At 38.2% G+C, this 27,320-nt stretch overlaps 3 protein-coding genes across 6 annotated transcripts in view; 1 reads left to right on the forward strand and 2 right to left on the reverse strand.

The window, feature by feature from the left end:
• PDCD1LG2 (programmed cell death 1 ligand 2) overlaps positions 1-26,088 on the reverse strand; it is a 115,233-nt gene extending 89,145 nt beyond the window's left edge. The window contains exon 1 of the mRNA XM_081236230.1: positions 26,030-26,088. The gene's annotated coding sequence lies outside the window, so the exon portion shown is untranslated. The remainder of the gene's footprint in view (positions 1-26,029) is intronic.
• The window catches only part of CD274 (CD274 molecule), a 33,520-nt gene continuing 11,017 nt past the window's right edge, over positions 4,818-27,320 (reverse strand). Inside the window, exons 1-7 of one of the 4 annotated variants that reach the window (XM_081236226.1) lie at positions 26,030-26,103; positions 20,853-20,918; positions 19,619-19,960; positions 13,112-13,396; positions 10,960-11,067; positions 9,449-9,508; positions 4,818-8,382 (exon numbers count right to left, since the gene is read on the reverse strand). In XM_081236226.1, coding sequence (XP_081092352.1) covers positions 8,360-8,382; positions 9,449-9,508; positions 10,960-11,067; positions 13,112-13,396; positions 19,619-19,960; positions 20,853-20,904 — 870 coding nt within the window. In that variant the 5' untranslated portion in view covers positions 20,905-20,918; positions 26,030-26,103 and the 3' untranslated portion in view covers positions 4,818-8,359. Of the gene's footprint in view, positions 8,383-9,448; positions 11,068-12,965; positions 13,397-19,618; positions 19,961-20,852; positions 20,919-26,029; positions 26,104-27,320 lie in introns of those variants that run through there. The other 3 variants (XR_014016007.1, XR_014016006.1, XM_081236227.1) reach the window with 3 other exon arrangements.
• The window catches only part of PLGRKT (plasminogen receptor with a C-terminal lysine), a 52,890-nt gene continuing 52,579 nt past the window's right edge, over positions 27,010-27,320 (forward strand). Inside the window, exon 1 of the mRNA XM_081236235.1 lies at positions 27,010-27,099. The gene's annotated coding sequence lies outside the window, so the exon portion shown is untranslated. The remainder of the gene's footprint in view (positions 27,100-27,320) is intronic.

The raw sequence follows: 27,320 nt of genomic DNA on the forward strand, positions 1-27,320 counted from the left end.
GTCAAAGGCTGGATGCTTCATCTTAGGGCAGACAGCCAAACTTCCTCATGGTGAAGCCAAGATAATAAAAGGGAAAGCCTATGGTTTGGGGATTTTGATAGTCACCAATAGCCCCCAAAATGCTGACCAAAGCTTTACTTTGTGGTTATGCAAAAACTTCACTTGTGCTAAACTCATTTCTCCGACTGGATAAATATAAGTTGGGATCATTCTTGCAAGCTTTCCCAAGGTTCAAATATTTTAGTTAGTTCTTATCTGTGGAAGCATATTTCATGTCTATGGCACTATAAACAATGGGTTGATTTGGCCTATTCATTCTTTTTTTGTTCTTAGTATTTATTTGGTTGCACTGGGCGGGATCCTTAGTTGTGACTTGTGGGCTCCTTAGTTGCAGCTTGCTGGCTCCTTAGTTGCGGCTTGCAGCCTTTTTAGCTGCGGCATGCAGGCTCCTCAGTTGTGGCATGCGAACTCTTAGTTGCAGCATGCATGTGGGATCTAGTTCCCAGACCAGAGATCAAACCCGGGCCTCCTGCACTGGGAGCATGGAGTCTTAACCACTGTGCCACCAGGGAAGCCCCTGGCCTATTCGTTCTTTTATAACAGTTTCCTTTATTATCATGAGGATCCAAACCCATAGCTGCTTAATCAGAGCTCATAAATAAACTGATCATGCTTTCACATACTAGAGGCTGTTCTGGGAGTGAGACCAGTGAAAAACAGGGAAAAATTAAATGAAAGAAAATAATTCAATACAGCTGGGCTCAAGTCCAGATTGAAATCCAGCGGTGGCTGAATTCAGTTGTTCAAACTCCCTCACCTCTGATGTTTGTATTTGGCCTTATACATTAATGAGAGTTATCATTTCCTTAAAAGTACATGGAGGTTCATGGAAGGCAAATAATTGAGCTCAGATTTTTTAAAATTATAATTTGTTTATTTGGAATAGGTAATAATATGATTCAAAAGTCAAAACCAATAAAATTCTCCCACTATAAACCCATATGCCACCCCAAAGGCAAGCGGTTTTAACAGTTTCAGATGCATCTTTTCAGATATATATTTTTTGCATATACAAGGAAATATGTATCTATATTTTTTCCTTTCATAAGTGCAAAATTTGTATCTGAAAGGATGCATAGTGTACATGATATACAAATTAAGTGTACACAGTATACATACTACTTATTGTGAAAGTAAATGCTCATAGTATATGTGCTGTTGTATACCTAATTAATATAATTACAAAGTGTAGCATATTGTACTCTATCTTGGAGATCTGTTTCATGTCAGTACAGAAAAGAACTTCCTTATTTTTTGTTGTGGCTGTCTAATACAGTATTCTGTTGTTTGGATGTGCCACCACATTTATTTAACCAGTTCCCTATTGATGGACATTTGGGTTGTTTCCAGTGTTTTGCTATTATAAATAAAGTTGCAATAAATATCCTTAGGCATATGCCATTTTGTACATATGAGAATATAGCTGTAGGGTAAATTTCTGCAAGTAAAATTTCTGGGTCATTTATAAGTTGATAGATATTGCCAAATTATCCTTTTCAGGGTTGTATCAAGTAAATGTAAGGGATCACAGATTTTCTTCCATTGTTAAATTTAACCTGTATGAAAAGAAACTGTTTTCCACACTGCTATTATCTGAATGTTTGTGCCCCACCTCCCAATTCACATGTTGAAATTCTAACCCCCAAAGATGAGGTTATTAGGATGAAGGAGCCATTGGGAGGTGCTTAGGTTATGAGGGTGGAGCTCTCATGAATGGGATTAGTGTTTTTATGAAAGAGACCCCACAGAGATCCCTTGCCCCTTACACCATGTGAAAACACAGCGAGAAAGTTCCAGCTGTGAACCAGGAAGAGGGTCTTGGCTGGAACACAACCACGGTGGCATCTTGATCTTGGACTTCCCGGTCTCCAGAAAGATGAGAAATAAATTCTGTTTATAAGCTACCAATCTGTGGTATTTTGTTATAGCAGCCCAAATGGACAAAGACACATACCATCAGAGTTAGGCATCTTCTCCGCTCTCCAGGGTCCAAGTTGAATCAAGCTTCCTTGGTGAAGGCTTTCTAACCCTTACTATTTCCTCCCTCCTCTATTTCACAGCATTTGCTGTCCTCTCTTCTCACTGTCTTGAGACATTTTTTAAAAGTCTCATCTTCTCTAACACTTGATTTATTACTTAATTCTTCCTAAATTTATATATCATTTCCTCAGTTAGACTGTAAGCTCCATGATAGCATGAGCCACATTAAATATCTTTGACTCCCCTACAATGCCCTGTAAATGCCTGGCATGTAGAAGATGTCCAATGAGTTACCTGACCCACTGAGATGTTTGTAATGGAACTGTGGGAAATGGGAGTGGAATTTCAGGTTATAAAGTGGTACTTTCTAGGTTTCAGCTTTGGCATGGGCTTGGGGAGGAAAATTGACCCTCAGGCAACAAAGAGGGAGAGAAGAGGTGGAGGGACATACACAGAGAAAAATCAGATTAATATGTTGAGGTATGACACAATCCTGCCATAAAATCTTAATCTGGTAAACCATTTACTTCTTGAGAATTTTCCTGCCCCAAAATGTAGGCTCTGGAACACTGTCCTAACTCAGTTTTGCCACCATTGCAGTAATCCCCAGGGGTCTCAAAGTGTGAATATGAGAGTGTGTGATCCTTTGGCTGGTCTCCAGCCTAGAGATTATTGCAAGTTTAGAGACAGGGTGGATCTTCACCTCCCTTTGCCTCCCCTTCAACCAGGATGCTGCTGCCTATTTCCTCAGGCCTATCCTTGCAGTGGGTAACTCTTCTTAACATTTTTGACCTCCCATCCCCCTCTGGATCATCCCCTGGTTTGCCACGTGGACTGAAAAGCTCTGATGAGGAATTAAATCCTGGGGTCATGGATGAGATTTCACTCCACACTCGAGGCTGCTGCCCATCTCCCCAGCTTGACTCTCTCCTTGGTGAGATTGTATTAGTCACTTTCATTTTCTACAAAAAGAGATCTCGGGCTTCCCTGGTGGCGCAGTGGTTGAGAGTCCGCCTGCCGATGCAGGGGACGCGGGTTCGTGCCCCGGTCTGGGAGGATCCCGCATGCCGCGGAGCGGCTGGGCCCGTGAGCCATGGCTGCTGGGCCTGCGCATCTGGAGCCTGTGCTCTGCAAGGGGAGAGGCCACAACAGTGAGAGGCCCGCCTACCTCAAAAAAAAAAAAAAAAAAAAAAGAGATCTCCTAGAGAGGTCACATTGACTGGAAGGAGGAGGTTGGGGATCTGTTTACTGATAATATTTCCTTGAATGGAAATGCATATTCAGAACTCCTGCCCCCCATGTTGCATCTTTATACTATAATATTTGCAGTCAGATCATAAATTGGTAGATAATGGAGTCCAAATACGATAGATTCACAACAATAAGAAACTGAGAAGTGTATATCTTAGCCAATGTTCCACAACTTACTCTCCTCCATTCAAGATTAATGTCATAGTCTTACATATATAACTTTTTTTTTTTTTTTTGGGCGGTACGCAGGCCTCTCACTGTTGTGGCCTCTCCCGTTGCAGAGCACAGGCTCTGGACGTGCAAGCTCAGCAGCCATGGCTCATGGGCCCAGCTGCTCCGTGGCATGTGGGATCTTCCCGGACTGGGGCACGAACCCGTGTCGCCTGCATCGGCAGGCGGACTCTCAACCACTGCGCCACCAGGGAAGCCCCATATATAACATTTAAATGGCCATTTTATATTTTTCTGTTGAGGGAAAATATTTAAGTAAATAATCAGCAAGAATTATAATAAAAACTCTATTTAAAAAAAAAAAACCTTCCCAGGACTTCCCTGGTGGCACAGTGGATAAGACTTCATGCTCCCAGTGCAGGGGGCCCGGGTTCAATCCCTGGTCAGGGAATTAGATCCCACATGCATGCCACAACTAAGAGTTCACATGCCACAACTAAGGAGCTCTGGAGCCGCAACTAAGGAGATCTATGTGCCACAACTAAGGAGCCCGCAAGCTGCAACTAAAGAGCTCGCCTGCCGCAACTAAGACCTGGTGCAAACAAACAAACAAATAAATAAATAAAAGCTTCCCATAATATCACTGTAATTATGCAGTTACTTATTTTCGCCTTTTTAATGCTCCAGTTTTCGTTAACTTTCCGGATTTGGTAGCTCCAGGTAAACATGGTGCACTTTTTTGGTACACTTCATCACCAGCCCATGACATTAAATGAGATAATGTGTGTAATCCCAGTGCCTGACATACAGTACATGCTCAATAAATGGTAATTATTATAATTATTAATGATAAAACCCCACCACTAACAATTGCTTCAGTTTGGTCAAACTTTAACCTCTTTTAAAATATAAATAATTCTGGAAATATTTATATTATATAGGAGTAATTTGATTTGTAGTATTAATTCCCTTGAAACTTTGTGGGCCTGGAGTAGGAAAAAATTATAAAAATGGCATCTACCTTCACAAATTTGGTCAGGGATATCTACAGTGAAAAAGCTAATTTTGAGTTCTAAGTTTTAAAATAGTAGTAATCTATAATTTTCTAAAATATTTAGATAAAAATATTTGGTCCACTTATGGCAGATAGTCACATGCTTGTAAAAGGGATTGGAGTAAAAGCTTAATGACAGCTTATGGTACATTCTCAAGCTAACTTTCCTACAGTATGGACCCTTCTAGTGTCACAAAATTCCATCCAGAACCATGACCACCAAAGCCAGCCAGGAAGATTGATCAGAAAGGTGAAATATACTGATGCCAACCATGCATTTTTATTGCTTTCATTGCCCAGCAGTGGCATAAACATTATATCATCATCATTTCTACAAAGGTACTGATACTCTTTCTTTAGAACCATCTAGAATCTGACATATATTCTTAGAAATAGTCATCATTGTCTTTTGAGAGTGTCTGACTTAGAGAAATGATCAAAAGTCTCTTTAAAGTAAGCCTGATGACTAAGTAATTAAATTAGTTGACATTAAATCTTCTTACTGTCCCACCCTGAACCAGGCCTTAATCCTCAACTTGACTTCAATCTAGGTTTCTCACTTCCTTTTCAGAACCTGATGATTGAAATACACCCAGCTTCGTATGCGTGGGCTTGCATATCCATGTCTACTGATCTGAGAAGAGTACTCTCGTAAAGGAAAGCCCCTTCATTTCCCTATAGTTCTCTTGAAGACCACTCCTCTCTCATCTCCCTTCCCTCAGATCTTCAATTTGGACAACATAATTTTGACTCTTTTCTTGGTATTGTCCTAAAGGGAGCTATCAAGTGAGAGAGGATGAAAATTTTCAATGCATTCTTTAAAAACTTCTTTTGATATTTTTTCATCACACAGGATGCAAGAGTATGCTGTGTAAACATAGAAGCTATGAAAAAAAGAACTAGGAAGGTAGCTGAAGATATTCCAAGTAACTGTCTCCATCAGGATGTTGAACTGGGAATGGTCTTACAAAACATGTAGAAAACAAGAAAATAGATGTGGGTGCACTGAAGAACAAAATAAATAAGAATATTTTATTAAATTAATGCAGGTGTAAACAGTGACAATCCACTGCAGAACTAGATATCATCTCTGCCTATATCATTTACAATGAAACACAAGACAAAGGGATAAAGTGCCTTACAAATCCCATACCACAAGAAGGCATTAAGATTTAGGAATGGAGTAAATAGACTTTACGTCTTGCTGAACCAGAATCCTCACTTGTACTTCACACAAACAAAGGATACTGTCACTCAAACAAGGGATATTGTGCAAATGAACATGTACAAAAAGATAACAGGAAAAATTCTATTGGAGATTCTGTTTCTTCAGCCTTGACATGTGGCAAAGCAAAGAAGGTCTTCCTTATCAGTGATCCAGGTAAATGGCCAAGAGGGAAGAAATACTCTGGGACCTCCTGAGAGGGCATCTGAACTTTTGGAAAGCAATGTCTTAGGAGGCCTGTGTAGTGGTGAGAACTGGTGGGACTCAAGGGTTCAGGCACAGCTCACAGGCATCACAGGCCTTTTCTGGCACAGATGAAGGTCTAGGGTCAAGGTACTTGACTGGAATTTCCAAACAGAACATGTAATTTTGCAAGTGCAACATTGAATTCAAGTTTATACTCAAGAGAAAACAGAAAAAAACAAGTTCCAGACATGATTCTGTCATACAGACTTAGCAATAAAGTCGTCCTTTAGGGCCAGGTTGACCCCATGTACCCTGGAAAATCCATTTTGAGAAACACATTCTCTCTCTGAGAAACACAAAATAAACCAAATCCAAACAGTCATAGAGCAAGTACTTGACAAATGCTGGTTGTCTAAATGTAGATGTAGTAACTCTTTAGTATGTACCACATCATATGAAAGATACTAAGAGACTATGGAAAAGATGACCTAGAAAAAACAAGACATAGTACCCAGCCTCTGGGAACTTCAAATTTGTTCTGTCTACTATCTAAGAAATAGTATATTAAATAAAAATAGCAAAGGGCACAGCAGACGCATAATGCATTACCACTTATGTGAAAGAGCAAAAACTAAAAATATACACACATTTTACAAACATTTCCACATATGTTCATAGAATATCTTTAGAAGACAAATAAACAAAAGACAAGTGTTGTTGCTTCTGGAAAGGGAAACTAGATGAGTAGGAGGATGGAATAGAGACTTTTTAATGTCTCCTACTGGACTTTTTGAATTTTGAATCATGAAAAAGTATGAATTCAAAATTCAATTGCATTTAAATAAAAAAGAAAACTGCTAGAAAATACTAGGTACTATATAAATAAACATCAAATTGCATGGCAAAGGCAAACAAATCAGGGGTAAATATAGTGATAGAAAAGGAATTCAAGAGCTGTTTTCCACAGTTTTTAAAAATCTGACATCTCATAAACTAAAATTGCTTTGATTATTAAAATGTTTAAGGATTTTCAACTGTCCAGGAACACACTGGCTGGCTACCCAGAGCGTCCCCTCCTTTGGCAGCATTTCTAGACTTTCCTCCTCATACAAGCATTCTCCTCGAACACGTTATACTATGATAATGCACCACGTTGTAGCAATACGTTTTCTTACTGCTGTCCCCATCATACTATGAGCTCCTCGAGGGGAAGTGCTTTATCTTGCTCACATCTGTATACTCTGCCTGGCACAGTGACTGACATGGTAGGGCGCTTCCTAAATGTTCACTGAATGAATGAATTTCTTAAAGCAAAACAGAGCCGTAAATTGTATTCTAAAAGGACAGTGGGTAAAAAAAATTTTTTTAATTAAAAAAAATGTTAAAAAGAATGTGCATATGTGTATAACTGAGTTACTTTGCTGTACAGCAGAGATCGGCACAACATTGTAAATCAACTATACCTCAATTAAAATAAATAAATAGTAAAAGGACAGTGGGTGACGGTCTCAGAAATCTGAGGTCTGCTGTTTATTGTCTTGGGCAAGTTATTTTATCTCTGCTCCCTCAGCTGTGAAATGGGTAGAATAATAGTGCTTGCTACAACACAGCTGCTACAGGGATGAAATGAGATTATGTGTACACACAGTTGTAAAGCTGATACTTAAACATAACACATTTTGGTAATGTATCTTACTTTGAGGTCTGAGAATAAGATTATCCAAGTCAAAGTATCAATGGGTTAAATAAGGTAATATCCTATACAAACCAATGGTTTGTTCTCTATGGTCCCTATGTGCCGATAGTTATAGAGGATATCAAGCAACTTACACATACTATATTTTGCTGGACACACACAAGTCATCAAGCACTAAGTTTGGTCTGGTGACATAATTTTAACTTCTAATACAGCATATTTTCAAAAGAAATCACTCACAACCACACTCACATGACAAGACCCCACAGACTCAAAATAAATAAAAATAACTCATACTTAAGTACTGTTGCAACACTGGGACTCTCAATTACCCAGAAGACAAATCAACACTGAGTGAAGGCAAAGGGCGCACTTCTGCAGGAACTGACCATTAAATCAGGGAATCTCAACCTGTTTTCCTAGGATGAGTGACGGATAATTTGCATGGGGATTTATCATTCAGAAGTGTCCTTTCTCCTTTTCATATGCATTGATGAGTCTCCCAGTCATTTTGAAGTACCAAGGTTTCCTTCCAGGTTAAGGCTACCTTTTTTACTCCTTCTTCCTTTGTTCTCTTCTTCTTTCCCAGCTTCCATTTTCAGAGCTTGGGCCTTTTAAGTTTTACATCATCTGCAGCCCACTGGCCCATTGCATGCCTCTGGTCATACCTAGCCCTGACAAACTCAAACCACAGGCTCAGAATCCCTGCTTTAAGATCAGAAGTTTCAATGTCGGGTTACGTCTCCTCAAATTGTGTATCTGGAGAGTGAAAATGAGAAACAAAAGTTATATTTGCTAGATGATATAATAAACTTGCAATAAGAGAAAGAAGCATATTATATTTATGTCCAATTCCCTTTACATGATAAAGTGTAATCAACCATCCTGGTTTGCCAGGAACTGTCCTGGTTGTGAAACTGAAAGACCCATGTTCTGAGAAAAACCTTAGTCCTGGGCAAACTGGGATGGTTTGTCACCCTAGGATGCTCCAAACAACACTCATTAATTAGCTTTACAACACAAATGAGCACTATGGACTACATAATGAAACATGCCTGAGCTTGTCCAAGGTAATTAGACTACTTTAAACTTGGGCTCATTGTGAAGTGTGGTTTCTAATTACATTAAAAAGAATTAGAAACCTTAATATAACTTTCCTCTTAGTTCAATCATCTGGGTGAGGTCTTTGTGGACTTCTACAAATGTAGACATTTGTTGTGGAATGGATTTAAGTGAACAGGTTAAGAGTAAGGTTCTATAGTCAGGCTAGTGGGCCCCAACGCCTTATTTTTGCCAGATTTGTGTTCTTGGGCAATTTATATTATCTTCTTGACCCTCTGTTTTCTCTACTATAAAGTGGGAATAATCCTAGGATAATAAATAAATAAATCCTCTTTGATTTTGTGGAGGGAGGAGATTGAAGTACTGCACATGAAGCAGTACCCACAGTGCCTGATACACGTTTTATCTATCTATCTATCTATTTATCCATCCATCCATCTATCTATCACCCATCCACATAAATCACTTTGGTCCCCTATTGCAGGGAGATGTTAGGATGCAGAGCAATAGAAACCTAACAGAGAGAAGCCGCCTCCTTCTCCCACCTCCGCAAAGAGCCATCCCTCTACTCTCCTTTGCCATCCCTAAATCTCAGACTGTGGGAATAGTTCTTATATCAGAGTTGTGAGGCAAAGAGGAGCCGGCAGTTCCAACAGTCAGCATTCTGTAAAATGAGGGAAGATTATGGCTGATAGCCTTCTCCTTGTTCCTTAACTTTTTGTTTACTTTTCCTTCAACTTCTGATCCCTGCTAATATTCTTACCATTTTGCTGCCTTGAGTTCATATCTCGGGTGCCACATTTTTCCATATCCATCACTCTCACTTGAAGAAAAAAAGTTATTTTTATTTCCATACAACACAACTCTACATCCCACACAGTGACTCAAGTTTAAATCCTAGGTTCCTATGAAACATTTTTAATCCCTTAGGAAACCTGGTAGACTTCCGTATTCCAGGAGTCCCAACCCCTGAAGTTAATTCAACAGTTTAGGACACATGCTTTTGTTCCTAAATTTTCTTCAGGAGTATATACTTATATTTTCCATTCTTCCCCCAGAGATGTACCATATTCTGAGACACTTTATTATAGACTGGTTTTCTAGTCCTTTCTAATGCCAACTAATTATTTTTCACATGGAAATGCAAGTTGGCCACAGCCACTTCCTTGGACAAATCAAAGCCATCTCAGGTCTTCCTATCACTGAAACTTGATCCTTATATTCTGGCTGTCTCAGTTCTGTTAAGTACTTGTTCATTACAAGAAGCTGACCTCCACTCCCTCAATTACACCACTTTCCCAGATCCACCCACCTCTTAAGGGGTTGTAGGGAATTTCTCAACAACTATTGGAATTCCCTTCCATTTTACACTTCCCTATTTGTCATCAGATAACTCTATACACAGATCATCATCAGATCCTTTGGTGTACTTCTCAAAGTACTGGGGAAATGTTCGCTCTGAATCATCTTAAAATGAAAGGAAATTATTTGAATAGCCACGTTTTCCTGAATTTTAATTGCCCCCTTGGGTAAATAGAGAAATACACACATTAAAATTATTTTGAAATCTATATAACACCCTCAGCCAGAAATCTTGCAAACTACTCTATGGTAAAAGTATCACTGCTCTCCATAAAGAACTATTTTTATTATTTAAAGGTCCCAGAAACCAGCTCAATATTAACAGTGCAACTAATGCTAGACAAATTCAACTGAAACCAACAGGCATTTAGCTTTTTCTCTTCTGTAAGTCTGTGGTTATTTGCATGACGGAAAGAAATTGTTTAACAGTTGGTCTTCTTCAACCTCCATACACAACCTTTCTCTCACCATCTTCACCCAGCAATCCTGCACAGCTTCACTATAATTGCTATCAAACAGTGGAGTGTCTTTGTGCTACCTTGCAGAGGCAAGTCAGGTTTGCTTGCAGCCATGATCCAATTCTCACTCCCTTGGAAATGTTACTACAAGTGTTCACTGCCGCCCTTCAATGAAGTGATACTGCAGAACAGTAACTAAAAACCTACTTTGCATAACTGAAAGTTGGCCCTGGAAGGGAAAGCTAATAGGAAACCATTTGATAAATCACTGTTTCCTGCTGGGGGCACCCCTAGCATTTTGGGTAGAAAAGCTCCCTGTTACATGCGACTGTCCTGCAGATTACAGGAGATTTAGCATCCCTGGCTTGGCCCACTAAGTGCCAATGTGACAACAGTAGCACTCTCATACACTTCTCCTCAACCCCAGTGGAGACTATTACAATAAAGGAAATACCATCTCTTTTTAGACAGAAGATGATTGTCAGGGTTACACTAAGGAACAACAGGAGAGCTCCCAGAATCACCAAGTGAGTCCTCTTTTTTGCTGGATCTGGATACGGTTCTGAAAAACAAAACAAAATAAAAAGAAACTGACTAAAGATAAAATCTTCTTTGGAAGGGGCCAAGAGAATAATCATCTTTGAAGCTTAATTTAGGATAGTATTAGGTTAATTTTCTTAAATACTATAAGTTCCTTTCCAGTGAGTGGCTGGAATGGTGAGATACCTCAGATATGAAAATGGGAGCAGCATGGAAAAGTGGAAGCAGCCCAAGCTTTGGACAGATGAACCTGGGGTTAAGTTCTGCTGCCACTCACTAGTTTTGAGATCTCCAGTAAGTCCTTTAACCAGCCTAAAAAATGGAAATGATAATGAAATTTTTGTGAGGCTAATGTTTATAAAGTGCTTTTCACAGGGAGTGGCAACTCAATATTATATGGTAGCTTTGATTATTTCACTTCCTGCATTCCTTAATATAAAAGGTAGCAGCCTATTGCACATGGCAAAGATGGAACATGAAGGCCAACTGGCATTGTCAAAGAGCTCCTGCTTCCCCGTATCTGCGGCCACGATTGGGACCACTGTTTGCTATCTTTTCTTTCTCCACAGTGTGAACATCTTGGGACATCTAATCATTGGCACCTCTCACCAACCTGTCTCCAGTCCCATGCAGGAAGAAAAGGGGTCTTACAGCACATGATGCTCAGAGACTGCTAACTCCCACCTCCCACCATTAGCCATGATCCATGACTACCTAGTTCAAGCTTTAAAGCTGTAGTCAGCTTTTCTCTAGTAGCTTGCAGTTTACAAAGCCTGTTAATAACTTTATGAATTAGGTGTGCCATTTTTTATTTTTTAAATCCCCAGGTTACAGATGAGAAAACAGATTTTGAGCAGTTAGGTGAGTTAACCCTAGGTTTTCCCACAAGTAAGTTATCATAAAATAGCTTTTAAATGGCAGGAACCTATTATACTAATGCAGCTCCTACCAAAGTGATTCACACCCCAGTAAGAGCATCTCTTTAATTTTCTAAACTTCCTTTGTTCTTTTTGTTCATAGGACCACCCTGGATTGTCTTTTCCTATTGTTTACCTTTTCTATTCAATTTTTTATTTGTTTTCTCTGAAGTACCTAAGCTTTACTGTCAACATCTAGTGGGGGAGAGAGTGGTGAGAAGTGCCTCTGAGAAGCAGACAATATAAACCTCTGGGTTTATATTGGGTTGGCCAAAAAGTTCACTCGCTTTTAAGTAAAAATAAAAGACACATTTTTCATTTTCACGAAGAACTTCATTGAACAACGTATTCACTAACCGAAGGAACTTTTTGGCCAACCCAATATTAACATCATGCTCTCAAGGCTCACTTTCTCTAAAGGTCTGAGCCTCTCACCAGACTGTATCCTGCCTTACCCACTTGTATAGGAGAGTGAGATAAAAATAAAATAGTTGATTCTGCGCAAAAAAGAGTCTCAAATTATTTTCATACACCATAGCTTGTGTATTCCTATGATGGTGTTGCCCAATAGGTTATAACTATATAAGAAAAATGAAACACACAGAAGAAGTCGAGTTGCTTGCCCAGGGACACACAGCCTTATATCTTACACACTAAGCAGACTACCTTGGAGAAGGCAGATGGGGAGGAAGGATCTCTCCCGTTTGAAATAAGATAGGGAAGTACATTCCATTTGTTTCCTGCCACAGAAACCCTGGAAAGAAGGAAACAGCTCTGATGTGCTCAGATTTGGATTCCTGAAACTTGGACTGAGTTGAGTCTTCCTCTCAGGTGCTGCCCTAGATTCCCCAGCCACAAGAGCATGTCCTACATAAAATGAGATTGCCTGTTTTATTATCTACTTCCTGGAGAGGGTTAACTGAGTCCCCAATGCCTGGCACATACCGCATATTCAATAAATATTTGCTGAATGTTTATTAAGTAGCAATATGACTTGGATGAATGGAGGTGAGGAAGTAGGATGCATTTTGTAAATACAGTGTTATTCATTCATTCAACAAACAATGAAAGCTTACAATGAGCAGGCATCAGGCTAGGTACCAAGGGACAGTACTAGGCACATTTTAATTGAGACATTCATAATATTACCTGGGATGACCAACTCAGCTGTACTGTTTTCCTCATGACCTAATCTCCGAAAAATGCAGTAGAAAATCTCGTTAGCTGTTGTGTTGATTCTTAGTGTGCTGGTCACATTGAAAAGCTTCTCCTCCCTCTTGGAACTGGTGATGGTGGTTTTGCCACTCAGGACTTGGTGGTCACTGCTTGTCCAGATGACTTCAGCCTCAGGGTAACCCTCAGCCTGACATGTTAGTTCATGTTCAGAGGTGACTGGATCCACAGAAATTGTCTGGTTGATTTTGCGGTATGGAGCTAGGTCATGAGCAAAAAGAAGGCATGGCTTTCACTTAGCACAGAAATAGACATGTGGCTTGGTCTTGCCTACCTTAGAAAGAACACCTATTCAGGTTGTTCTCAGAGAAATAAGCTTAATGTTCAGATGTTTCAGCAGTGGGGAATGCCTGGTAGTTCTGCCTCAACTCTTCCACTCATACTTGGGCCAAGTTTGGGCTTAAAGGAACAACTACCTTGCTATAAAAAACATATTGTTATTTTTATTGAGCTCAAAGTATTGATAAATGTATAGAATAATTAAAAGAGAATTGTCACCTTTAAACCAGTAGTCTTTCTATCTAAATATAAAATATGTTTGTCCATTTACTCGTCTTTATATGTTTCGCAGTAAAGTTTTACAGTTTTTACAAAGGGCCAAATTCTTAAATTTATTATCTCTTTGTTGATGTAAACCTGTCTTTATAAACATGAACATCTCCAGCTGTTCAGTACTGTTTTTCTTAGACTTTATTTAATAAACAGAAAACCTCATTTTGATGGGCCATTCACTTTTCCAATTTTAGGTAAATGATCAGAAATTAGGTATGAAAATAGTATCACGTCATTGTAAAAGTTGATACGTGCTCCTGCATGATAATTTTTAAAGTTTAAATGCATTTAAAAAAATTTTACAATAGTTTTAGATTTACAGAAAAGTGTAAAGATAGTACAGAGTGCCCACATACCTCTCTCCCAGTTTCCCCTATTGTTACCATCTTACATTACCACTGTTCTTTCATCCTAACTAAGGAACCAACATTAGTACAGTACTATTAACTAAACTTTATACTTTGTTCCATTTCACTAGTTTTTCCTAATGTCCTTTTTCTGTTCTAGGATCTCATCTAGAATACCATATTATGATACTTACTTTTTAAACTTTTATGCTGGTTATTTTAATAAATCATTTAATTATACTCAAGGAAGAAACTTTGATTAAATTTTAGATCATAAGTTTGGGACCCTTTTAGGATTAAGTTACCAGATGTACTAAATATTCTAGTAGATTATTTAGTGCATTTACAATGCCTAAGATCTTTTTCATGTTTATTCATGATAAGTATGTTAACATGTTATTATTCTGTTGGCATAATTTTTATTTTACTCCTAATATTTTAGTGTAACCACTAATGGTCCACCTAGAGCCTTAATTCTCCATTCCTTTACTAAAGACACAACAATGGCTTTGTGATATGATATATTCACAGAGATTTAATACAATACAGCCAGGATCAAACAAAACTGAAATAATGATATTATGTTCAATGAAAACATTGGAAATCAACATAATTACAATTTCAAAACATATAAATAATGGTTCTCATGAGTACTTGAATCCTCAACCTTTATCTATTATATTTAAGCATTCTTTTAAAAAGGAATCCACTGATTATACCTCATGAAATAATATTACCATAACAGGTTCTAATTCATATAGCACATAGCTTGATTTTTGGACAATTAAAATTCCAAGCCTAAAATCAGAGTTAATAGTAAACTTTAAGGGTAAAATGTTTGCTTTTTTACCCTTTGATTATTATTTTTAATGGAATAAGAATAAAGGAGAATGTTGTTTCATGCCTGGGCATATGTATAAATGTACTGTACCTTTAAGGGCCCAACAAATTAGCAGATTCATTCTACTCACTGATTAAACATCCATTTCATTAGTCTCTCAAGTGGAGCACATGTATTTGGGTTTAAGAAGAAAATATTAGAACCTCCACTTATATGTATTTTTATCATAATAATTAAGAAATAATCTAAGCTTAATAAGATTTACTGATTGACACTGGGCCTCACTTTGTCTTAAAGGAATAGGGGAGTTTTATAACACCTAAGGGAGGACAGTGACTTGTTTGGGATTATTATAGATATTCAGGTTCTCTCATATAATTTTTTAAAAAATATTTATTTATTTAGCTGTGTCAGGTCTTAGTTGTGGCATGCGGGATCTAGTTCCCTGACCAGGGATCGAACCTGGGCCCCCTGTGTTGGGAGTGCGGAGTCTTAGCCACTGGACCACAGGGAAGTCCCTCTCACCTAATTTTAACTAAACTAACCTGCTTACAAAATGAACAATTAAAAGGTTTCCCACAAAGAAACTGAGGATTGAAGATATTACCAATAATTCAAGCAAAAACTGAAAGGAAATGGCAAGAGTGATACTTCTTACCATGACTTTATGAAGTAAAACAACAAGTACCTAATTGAATCTGACAAGGCATTGGTTAAAAAACCTTAGGATTGTCAAGACCATCCATTTTTGTTAATGATAAATTTCACCTAAGATATATTATGCCTTGAAATATTAGCTAATTATAGTGAAGCATCATAATTAGTAAGACATTGAAAATATTGTTTATTAAATTTTCATTTCATCTTTTTAAAATTTCTATTTTTGTACATTTATAGAATGTGCAATGTATTAGGTTGAACCATATGAAATTGGTGGTATTCAATGTCTTTTGCCTTTAAAAATGTCAATTTCTGATGATACAACATATATTAGCACAAGTATATTCTTCATAAACACACACATACATATATTAGTTTAACATGTTTTACTGATGGGGTAGGTAATCGAAAACATTTGCAGACTCCTGGTTTACTAGATCTATGGTACACATGTTCTAATGCAACTATTACATCCAGACAACGAAAAGCTAACAGTAGTTTTGAAGTCACTATGCAACTCAGGGCTTCCCCGGTGGCGCAGTGGTTGAGAGTCCGCCTGCCGATGCAGGGGACACGGGTTCGTGCCCCGGTCTGGGAAGATCCCACATGCCGCGGAGCGGCTGGGCCTGTGAGCCATGGCCGCTGAGCTTGCGCGTCCGGAGCCTGTGCTCCGCAACGGGAGAGGCCACAACAGTGAGAGGCCCACGTACCGCAAAATAAATAAATAAATAAATAAATAAATAAAATATGTATGTATATATATACACATACAACTCAGTACACACTTTGGAGGTCCAAATACAGGAAATAAACCTGGTTGTTAAGGGCACAGACTTCAGAGCCAGATTGCTTGAGTTTAGAACCTGGTTTCATCACTTAATAGTTTAATGAACTTGGCAAATTACTTAATTTCTTTGGAGCTCAGTTTGCTCATCCATGAAATGAGAAGAATAACACCACATATCACTGACTCTTAAGATGTCACCTACTGAAAGACACACTCAGATTTCAGAGATAGTAAAAATCTTAGACATGATAAAGCTCCTACTCCACAGAGTCGTTTGAGGATTAAATGAGATAATATAGGCAAAGTGCTTAGGATAGGGCCTGGCACATAAGTACTATATAAGTGTTAATTACTACTGCTTTTACTGCTAGAGCTGCTCTTCCTCTTCTTACTACTACCAAAGTGCACTCATGTGGTATTCTTTAGAAAGTATTGACAGTTCCTGATGAACAGCCTTGGAAATAAATTTTCATATATCCAAACCTGTTCATGTTTCAAATTTTTTAGGCTTATCCTATTTGAGGAAATATGCCATTCACTCATTCATTCAACATATATATTTTTGTGGGTTCTTATCACACTACTACTCTTATATGCCAAGTCCTAGGGATACAGTAATAAATAAAACAGATGAAATCTCTGCCTTTGTGGACTATATATTCTAGAAGAAGGAGAGAGATAATAAACAAAATATGTAGGTACATTTATATGATATGTTACATGATATATTAGATGGGGATTTAATAATGCTACAGGGAAAACTTAAACAGGGCTGGTTGGTGAATTTGGAGGAGAGATGGAATGATAGCAGTTAATCCTTGGTCCATATGAACAAATTAGCTTTATCAGGATAACTATACATACTTTGTTCTTTCAGTGCCTCATCCCATTTAAGTTCTTGAAAGTAGAAATGGGCACTTCATTTTCCCTGCTATTAGATTCAGTGTTTAAGGAAAAATAACACTTTCAACTGAAAGTCAGATGCGTGAGAGTCTGGTATTTAGACAAACATGAAAGGTGCAATAACACCAAAGTGATAACAATTGAGTTAATCTAAAACTAAACTCTTTCAAATTTCAGTTTTGAAATGCTTCACCTTTAAAATCCCATGGTGAGTAAACTCCCTATGGGGAAGCTGTGTTACCACATGTTTGCAGTGATGGGAAGCGAAGCCCGACAGCGTTACTGTGAAATAGTTTGCATATGGAGGTGACTCAGGAGTTCTACTTCCCTGGGTTGTAAAGCTCATGCAAGCTGGCCACCACACTTCTTTGGTGACACTGCCTCAGTGCAATTGAAGCTTGGTAGCTGACTTGCTTTCATTGCAGCTCAACTTGACCTCCAAGACCACTATGTGCAAATGACAACTAGATGGACTGGGACTAGGATGCCAAATTAGTAATTTATAGTACAAAATGGAATGGTCAAACAAATCACATCCTCAAATCTGGTTGGTCATCTGCTTTCCTCCATCAAGGACCCCTCCTTGGAAAAACCATCAGTGCCAAAAGATTTCCCATTGTGTCAAACCACAGCAAAGGAAATCACAAATCCACAAGGGACATTACAGAGCCCAGATAACCTGGAAGAACACCCTTCTTCACTACAGGGACAGCTTTTCCACTCTCTGCATACTCCCTACAGACTGATGAGAGACTTCTTCTGGAAGCAGAGACATATACTCTGTACTTCCTTCTAACCGACTGCCAGGCTTATGCTCTTCCTCCCCACCCTAGATCCAGCAATGCTGGCTGTTCATGGAGCTAAGTCTTGATAATTTCTTTAATGCCTTGAAACATAGTATGCCTGATATTTGCTGATGGACTGAAGAAAAGTTAAAAATCCCAACTTGGGATCCCATCAGCTTGCTTTCATGAATATCTGTTATGGAGAAGCATATGGTAAGATACAATTAAATTAAATCTACCTCACAAGGCAAGTGACATTTTGACAACAGTAGCATTAACTGAGCCAGAATCAGAGACCCAGCAATGTACCATAAAACATATGCATTTCTCCTAATTCCTATATAATTTTGATTTTGACTTTATAATGATTAGTTACCCCTTTATGATAAGTGTAAACTTTTTTCTATTTATATTCCTGACATTCAGATTGATGGTACTTAGGTCAGGAATAGAAACACCAAGGGATGATGATTTAATTCTAGTCACATATTAAAAGGTCACCATGTAAACAAAAGAAGCAAGCAGATAATCTCAAAACTATGACTAGAGATGGCAGATTTCAGCTTAATATCAGAAAGTAATTACAATAGGCTATAGAAGGGAGCTCGAAATGACAGGGGTATCATTGTAGGATGTGAGTAGAAGATCCTTTCGGGGGATTTCTGTTCTTTGGTGTTTGGATTAGCTGCTCTTGCCTGGGATCCTTTCAGCTCTCAATTTTATGAATCTTAACAGTGAAAGCAGAGGTGGTCAGCTAAGGTGTTTTCCTTTACTGAGCTAGAAGCAACCCAAAACTTTGAACCCAGGTGACCTGATGTCATATTTATAGGTCAGTACCCAGGAATTTGACACAGTTCCTCTTCAACACTCCAAGATAAAAATGGTACACATTTTTAAGATGAATGTATGCCTAGTGAGCATAGTTTATACTGTCTCTGAGGAAGAATAGTTTATTCAATACTTGACATGATTATTTTTTGCCTTCATAGATTGACTTCAAGTCTTTTTGAATGTGAACCTTACAATGGGGTTTGTCTTTAATATATTTATTTGGATTTGACGTAGAGAGGTTCAAAGAAAAAATGCTGGCAGACCTCATAAAATTAAGAAATAGGTATTGAATTTAAAAATTCTTGGAGGGACACACAAATAGTGACTATTATCCTTGCATGCCATGGAAGATAGTGGTGAAGGGAGGAGAGACACTTTTGTGGTTCATTTATTCTCTTCCACAGTATCCGAGTTATTTGCAAGAATATATATATATATATATATATATAACTTTTATAATAATAAAAAAGTGAAGATTAGGAATTTATTTTTAGGAAAACTGAACGTGTTGTGAAACATGACTGCCACATTTGGCTCTGGATCTCCAGGGACTATCAAATAGGATGTGCTCAAGCAATGCTCATTGGATGAGTATGTGAATGAATGAATGAACAGACGGCTGCTGTGGAAAGTGAGGCTGGACTTCCAAGACTGAAAAGTTCTCAACACTGAGACATGGTTTTAATAAAGGCTGTGTCTATCTATAATAGATCTTACCATTGACTTTCAAAGTAATCCGCTTGTAGTCAGCACCGCCATAGCTGATCAAGCAGCAGTAAATCCCTGCATCCTGCAATTTCACATCTGTTATCTGAAGTGCGGCCTTTCCCAAGGAGAGTTGGTTCTTCAACAGCAGGGCCCTCTGGTTGTAGCTACTGTGCTGAACATTCAGGTCTTCCTCCCCATTCACAAACTGAATAATTTTCTTATCCTCCATTTCCCAGTAAACAACTAATGCCAACAGGTTTAATTGCTTGTCTACTGGAAATCTGCATTCCAATGTCACATTGCTGCCATACTCTACCACATACAGGTCCTTGGGAACTGTGATAGTAAATGCTGAAAAGAAAGATGACCAATCTTTAGAAGACGGAAAATTCCTCAAAAAATTTATAGAATGAGTGCAGGGTTTATAAAAGCTTTATATGCTCACTTATGTGATAATTACATTTAAGGACTTACTTCCCTGAAATACATATTTTATCCAGTGAGCTTGAGACATGTTTTAGGATGTATATCTCATTCCTGAGTTAAAATAATAAAATTAGCTAAACAAGTTGTAGTCCCAAAATTCATAAACATACACTACTGTAGAAATATTATATGGTAATGGGGTACTTATAACCAGGGATACTTTGTTTCATGTGGACATCCCCAGAATGTCCTTTGACTCGACACTCATTGCCTTTTGCATGGTCTAAATCATAGATTCCAATAGTCCTCTCTACATACTGCCCGAAACTCTTAATCAGTTGTCTGGCCAGAGGTAGATGAGTACAGAGATTTAGGGAGGGTCTCAGGCTGATGCCAGTACTGTGTTACCCTGACACTGCATGTACACTGTAATTCTTCCTTAGAATATACTCACTGGGAAAAGCAGGTCATAGAGCAAGGTGGATAGAATGATCCTGCCCTTGTTTAAAACAAGCATATAAAAGTATACACATAGGCCATTTCCTCAGATATTTTAAGTAATTACCCTTGGGAAATGGATAATGGATAATGAGTAATAGATAAATGGATATTGGTTAATTTTGTTTCTTTAGATGTGTCCATACTCCCTATATCTTTGTCCAGTGAAATAGGTTTATGAAATATGTTTATGAATTATAATGAAGGAAAAATAGAATGTCTTCTCTACAAAAATTATACCTATTTTATTATTTCAGTTTTTCTCTTACAGTTAAAATATTTAAATTATAGAACCTAATGAAAGGATTTGGTGTCTTACCTTTCAGCAAACAACAGTAAGCCATGAATGTAAAGATACTATATATCCTCATCTTTCTGGAATGACCTAATTATGGAAAACACAAAAAGAAAACTGCTTTACTCAATAATTGAATACCCAGACATTATGGGACTTGGCAGTTTTAATTGAAATTGTCTTTTGATAACCAGACAATGACTGATTTGTAAGTGCTGAAATACAGCAGGGAATTTAGAAGTTCAATACCTTCACTTAATATCCCACAGCCACATAAAGCTAAATGGAAAAAAAAAAGGTACTACGATGAGAATTCTAATTATAAGGCCTGGAAAAAAACTTCTACACTCAAAAGAAACCAAGAAGAAAATATGGCACCAAAATCCTCTCAAATACTTCTTGTTTTTTTCCTGCAGTGTAACATATCTAGAAATCCAAGCCTGCCCTATACAAAATTTCAAAGGAAGGAGAATCTGACTTCCATTATCTCCCACCTTTCAATGCCTTTTCCCCCCTAGCAGCTGAATACTTTCATCCTACCCTTTAACTATTCAAGCCTTCCACATTATTATCCCAACCATGCCAGTTCTCCCCCAGGTTCCATCCTTCTAAAATCTCCTCTTTCGTCCTTTGCTTATCCCAAATTATAAATTCCATTCCCTCAAAAAGCTGATTCCACTAGTAGTAGGGGGAGTGAGAAGGAGAAACAGTTGGATTCAACCACATCACATTAAGATGTGACTCACTCACAGCCCTCTTTCAGGGGTATCTGCCTAGATTCTACACTTCATTGTGTCATCCTGCTTGAAATTCTACCAATTCTTTGATTCAGCAAACATTGATTGAGTAGTTTTTCTGTGCCAGGCACTAATTTAGGCATTAGGGATACAGCAGTGAACAGGAAAGAAAAGTCACTCTCCTCTAGGAGCATATATTCCAGTAGATGAGTAAATAGAGAAGATCTGTTCTATAGTTCAGCAAATCTGTTTATTTATTAACGTATTTTCTCTATCATGTAATACATATATTTACATTTTGAGAAGAAAGCCAGTTTTCTGCCTTAGGGTCTCTTCGACCTTTGTATACATACAAAAACTCACAACTGATCAATTAATCAATGTTACACATATGTAAGGCAGAAGATTTATGTCATGTATATATAAATAGCTCCTAAAAATCAATAAGAAAAGTACACACAACCCAACAGGAAAATGAGCCAAAGGTTCTAATATACAGTTCAGAGAATAAGAAATACAAATGATATCTAAACATAGGAAACGATGCTCAATTTTACCAATAAAGAAAAAATAATAGTTTAAGACATGAGACACCATTTTTCACTTATTAGCTTGATCAAAATTATAAGGTTTCCTAATATTTAGCATTTCTGAGGATATGAACAAATGGGTTTCCTTACCCACTAATGGTAGGAATGTGAAGTTGTATAACCTTTTTTGGAAGGGCAATTTGGTAATCTCCATTAAAATCTTAAAGGTATATGTCATATTAGCTTTCACTTCCTCTCTGAGAAATATATCTTACAAAAACAAAAACACATGCATGTAACAATAGATGCCAAAGGATTAGCATTGCTAATACCAGCCCCAAACTGGGAATACCCTAGATAGCCTAAATGGTTAAATAAATTTTGGTATGTCCATCTAATGTAATACCATTAAGGAAAGAATACATGTAGATGTATTGACTTTGTAAAGATGTAGAAAGTAAGTTGCAGAACAGTATATGTAGCAGAAATCCACTTTTGTTTAAAAAAGAAATAATCCGTGTGTGTATATTTAGACATGGAAATTTACAGAAAAATCCATACCAAGATGCTGACAGTGATTATATCTAGGAACAAAATTAAAGGAAGAATAGTCAGGTATTTATCTCTTTATGGTTTTCAAAAGGAAAAAAGGATGGGAGAAAAAGAAGAAAAGGGAGATGAGATTGTGAATGACTTCTTTGGTATTTTCCTGTGTCCAGATTTTCAAACCAATGAATATGTTTTACTTTTATTAGAAAATAATAAAAACAAAATTTAATGAACCATTTCATCTTGCCAAGCTGCAGAGAGTTTGGCAGACAGAGTAGTATAATGGAAAGAACCCCAGAACCCCAAACATCAGAGTTGAGGTAGAATAATGGCATGTGTTTATTTTTCTGTTTTTCTTCATTATTAAAATAATATTACTACAATATGGCAAATAAGAAAAGAAGGGGAAAGTCACCCACTATTCCATCACTTAACCCAGGGAGCATTTGGTAATGCCTGGAAACATCTTTAGTTGTCAAAATGGGGTGGAGAGAGGGTTGCTACTATCTAGTGAGTAGAGGCCAGGGATGCTGCTAAACCTCCTACAATGCACAGGACGGCCCCCACAGCAAAGAACTATCTGTCCCAAAATGTCAACAGTGCCAAGGCTGAGAAACCTTGCAACCACTGTGAGCATTTCAGTATACATTTTTGTTCCAGTCTTTTCCCCGTGAAGCTTTTAAGAACAATTATACACATAACACCCATTTTTTCATTTAATATTTTGAGAAATAATTTCCATTTTACTGCATGATATTTATAAGTATCTTGTTTAGTGGTCCCGTAATGTTTAGTTTCCCTGTTGTTAGGTAAGGATTGTTTCCAGTTTTAAAAATATAAGTATTTGTGTATTCAGCAAATATTTGTTAAGTGTCTACTGTGTACCAGGTCCCAGGCTAGACCCTGAGGACAGATTTTCCTCAAGCAGAACTGTTGATCAAGGACAAAGAACATTTTCCTGGTTCTTGATACATGTGGATAATTGGTGCCAGTTACATTGGGTCTTCACCTAGCACTTGGTTTTGTTTAAAATATATATTTTTTCTAATTTAATTACAAAGTACAACTTGAAGTTTGTTGATTTTTTAGTTCTTTTGTGAATTATCTGATCATTTTCTGGCCTGTTTATCTTACTGGTTTCTTATCAACCTGTATGAATCCTTCATGTTCATATAGATATACACATACAAAAACGGTAAAATAAAACAAACCATCATCATCCTCTTGCTAGTGTTAGGTGCATAATTCTTATTTCACTCCTTTCTGTCTGCCCTATACATGGGAAACAGGGATGACAGCCAGAACTGTGAGAACACAAAGGTTGCTGAAATGAGGCTGCAGCAGCTATCTGCCTATCCTTTACTTGGGCCAGAGTTGATTATACCACAATTATAAAATACTAATGTGATATAATAAACACAAATACATTTATCGGGCAGAAGAAAACTTAAGATGCCCCTAACTCCAAGCAAAGAACTACTGAATAAAACAGAGGGGCATTAAATCCACTCATGGATTTCAACTAACTTTTCCAATGTTTATGGCATACCCTGGTGGAGTTCCTATCCTTTAATGAATTTAGCTGAAAATTTTAGAAGTAATAAAAGTTTACTGGAAGGTGATGGATTAGATCTGATATTTACCTAATTCCTCATTATACCTCCTCTTCCAAGGCTCCATTCCCTTGGAGTGCAGTTGTTGTTAGTGGAGGGAAGATAGGTAGATAGATAGATAGATAGATAGGGACCATGTAAATAGACATGGTCTTTGACCTCTAAACTCCACATTAGGGCAGTTGGTCTGAGAACACTGACACCTTCTTCAGGGAAGAAACTCTGACAGTATATCTGAATTCCCAGACAAGAACTGAGACATTCAAAGAGCAAGGAAAACGTGAACTAGGGAAGAAGCGATGGTTCATTCAGGATGGGGAAGCAGGTTTGTCCCTGGGGGAACCCGGTGTAACACTATGGAGCTGATTCTACTTCTCTAGCTTGCTAAGGTAGGATGGGTAGGACGAAAAGACAGGGAAAAGAACTCAAGCTTTCTTTCTCAAAAGTATAAGCAAGGAGTGTCTTGATACCTGTTAGTTCAGGGTTTCCTTTGATTGTTACCTGATGTATATGTACTATGATTTGATTTTTAAAAATTCCTGGAGTTTGAAAATGTGTCTCCAAGTAAGCTGAAAACCTACCCGATTAACAGATCGAGTTGATCTATTAAAACTCTATGAAATACAAAACTCTCTTTAACTCGACTAAACCCTGTGTCCATTCTCCTTCCCCTCAGTCACACTGAGATATTCTTGTACATTTCCCAGCTGTGGTTCAATTCCCAATAGTATTTCTGTGGCTTCCTTTAAGACCACACTCTAACTATTGTCCTGTAACCTCTGCCTACTCTACCTCACTGAAAAAAAGGTAATTTTTTCTTTAGAGTATCACAGTTCTTAAAAACTGCTGGGCAACTGTCGATGTGAACTGGTACAACCTTTCTGGAAGGCAATTTTCAATTTGTATCAAAAGGCTGTTAAAACATTCAGACTTTGATTAAGTAGTTATACTTGTAAGAGTTAATCTGAAAGAAATAATCAGCAATGTCCCAGATATTTATATGCAATGATGTTCAGTGAATGGCTAAAATAGTGAACCACTGTAAATAATCTTTATGTCCAGCATGGGGGATTAATTTTGTTTGGTTACCCAGCACCATGGAATGTAGCCATTAAAAAAAATCACATTTTTAGAAAGCAATTTAATCCATAGAAAATCAGCCACATTAGGTGCACAAAACAAGGTGGAACAATGATACATGAAGACTCCCTGTGTTGTAAGACAAACCCAGACTGAACTTTGACATAGGCTAAGCTCAATGTGGCTAAGAAATGTTTAACATTTTTTTCCTTAGGCTCCTCTCTTCCGCCTTCAGGACTCCTTTAGTCCTCAAAGCAGATAGAGCAAAGAACTCGGGCTCGGGTATCCTGGCTCTTACAGCAGGAAGGGACCTTAAGAGATGCTGCAGGTGTGATGACTTACCCAGATCAGACTGCTAGTGAGCAGCTAAAGGTGGACTAGGACCCAGGTGTCCCGACCTCCAACCCAGGAATTTCCCTCTAGACCCGGTTACCCACCTCAGGACCACATTCGTGAACGCGCAGGAACATATATGTACTTACAAGATAAGCAAAACTGAATCCCCCTAGCTAAAGGCTAAACTTGTTACTTGTTCTTATTAACCTTAATCGGCTCTTCTGCACCCAAACCATCACGCTTTCCCTTTCCCTTCTCCGCTCTCCATCCCAAAGAAAGGGTCTGTTGACGTTCCGTTTTAAAGTGCCCAGCGAGATGGCCAAAGATGCTGGCCAGTGAGCGAGAACGCTCCCTACCTGCGGGCGGGAGACTCTCGGCTGGCGGGGAGGCTTCGGCACTGCACCCGGGACTGCGAGGACCACCCGCGGCGGCCCGCAGCTAAAGAGCTATAGCGTGGATGAGTTCTCCGCCCACCCCTGCCAGACAGACCCGCCCCCGGGTCAGCACCCCACGCCCCCGACTGGATTTTCTTACGCAGCCGCTAAACTTGTAATCTGGAAAGCAAGCGGATTTTTCATTTTTGGAATAAAAAGTTAGATAAGTGAAACCAAAAGTGAAACTTAAGTCCGGCTTCCCGTAAATCAGCTTTTCAAAAGAAAAGCTTCAAAGATGAAAACAAATCAATATCTGATGTTTTAAACAATGTTTAAAAACAAACCAACGTCCGAAATCATCGCAAAGATTTCAGACGTTGGTTTTACCTTCAGAATTCACACTCTAAATTCTGCCATGAGGTTTCCCCTCTTTCTGATTTTACAAGATGACGGATCATCCTGATAACTTGCTATAAATCTACAACATATAGAAAGTAAAACGACAGGCCCATATGGCTTTGGTTTTTATTCTAGAAAGTAGGTGTGTGTGATAGGAAATATATTTTTAAAACGTGGACTTTGTCACTTCCTCAAAGTTCCTCGACATAGTGAAACTATCATTGCTTTGTCATTAAAATAACTTCCCATCAGGACTTAAACCTTTTAAGAATGCTCTGGATCCCTGCTATCCTGCCGTCCTTGAGATCCACGTTGGGGTAGCACAGGTGAGGGTTAAGAAAATCCTCTGGTAACTCCGGATCAATGGTGGAGCCCAAGCTGAAACCACGTGACTCATACTGAGGCGGCGGCAGAATTGCGTCAAGCATTCCCCACTTCGGAACTTCTAAGTGCGGCTCTCTTGCTCTTTCGTTCTCTCGCTCTCTAGCGCAGTCTCACTCTCCCTCTCTTCTTTCTTTTTAATTTTAAATTGATATATTGGACTCTTCATTGTTTGCTTTTCCTGTTTATTCATCTCAACTGCAATTCAAATTACTGCATAATGGATTAATTTTGAGCTGTCCGTTGTCTTGGATACGACATTTGCTTCCAAAGTAAGAATTTTCACATTCTTAGAATATCACATATTTTTATTTTTTAACTTGGAAAAATACAGAAGATGATACTGCCTTTACAATCTGGTGGGGAGTGTGAAATTCTCTTTAGCCTCAATAAAATTGTAATAGACTTGGAGATCAGCTCAAATCTCTTTTTGAGGCCACATGGTGAAATAGAGCCGCGTTTTCTCAACTTTATTCCCTGTGATATTTTCTAT

The sequence above is a fragment of the Mesoplodon bidens genome (genome assembly GCF_964165515.1).
Source record: "Mesoplodon bidens genome assembly, chromosome: 6".
Classification (NCBI taxonomy): domain Eukaryota; kingdom Metazoa; phylum Chordata; class Mammalia; order Artiodactyla; family Ziphiidae; genus Mesoplodon; species Mesoplodon bidens.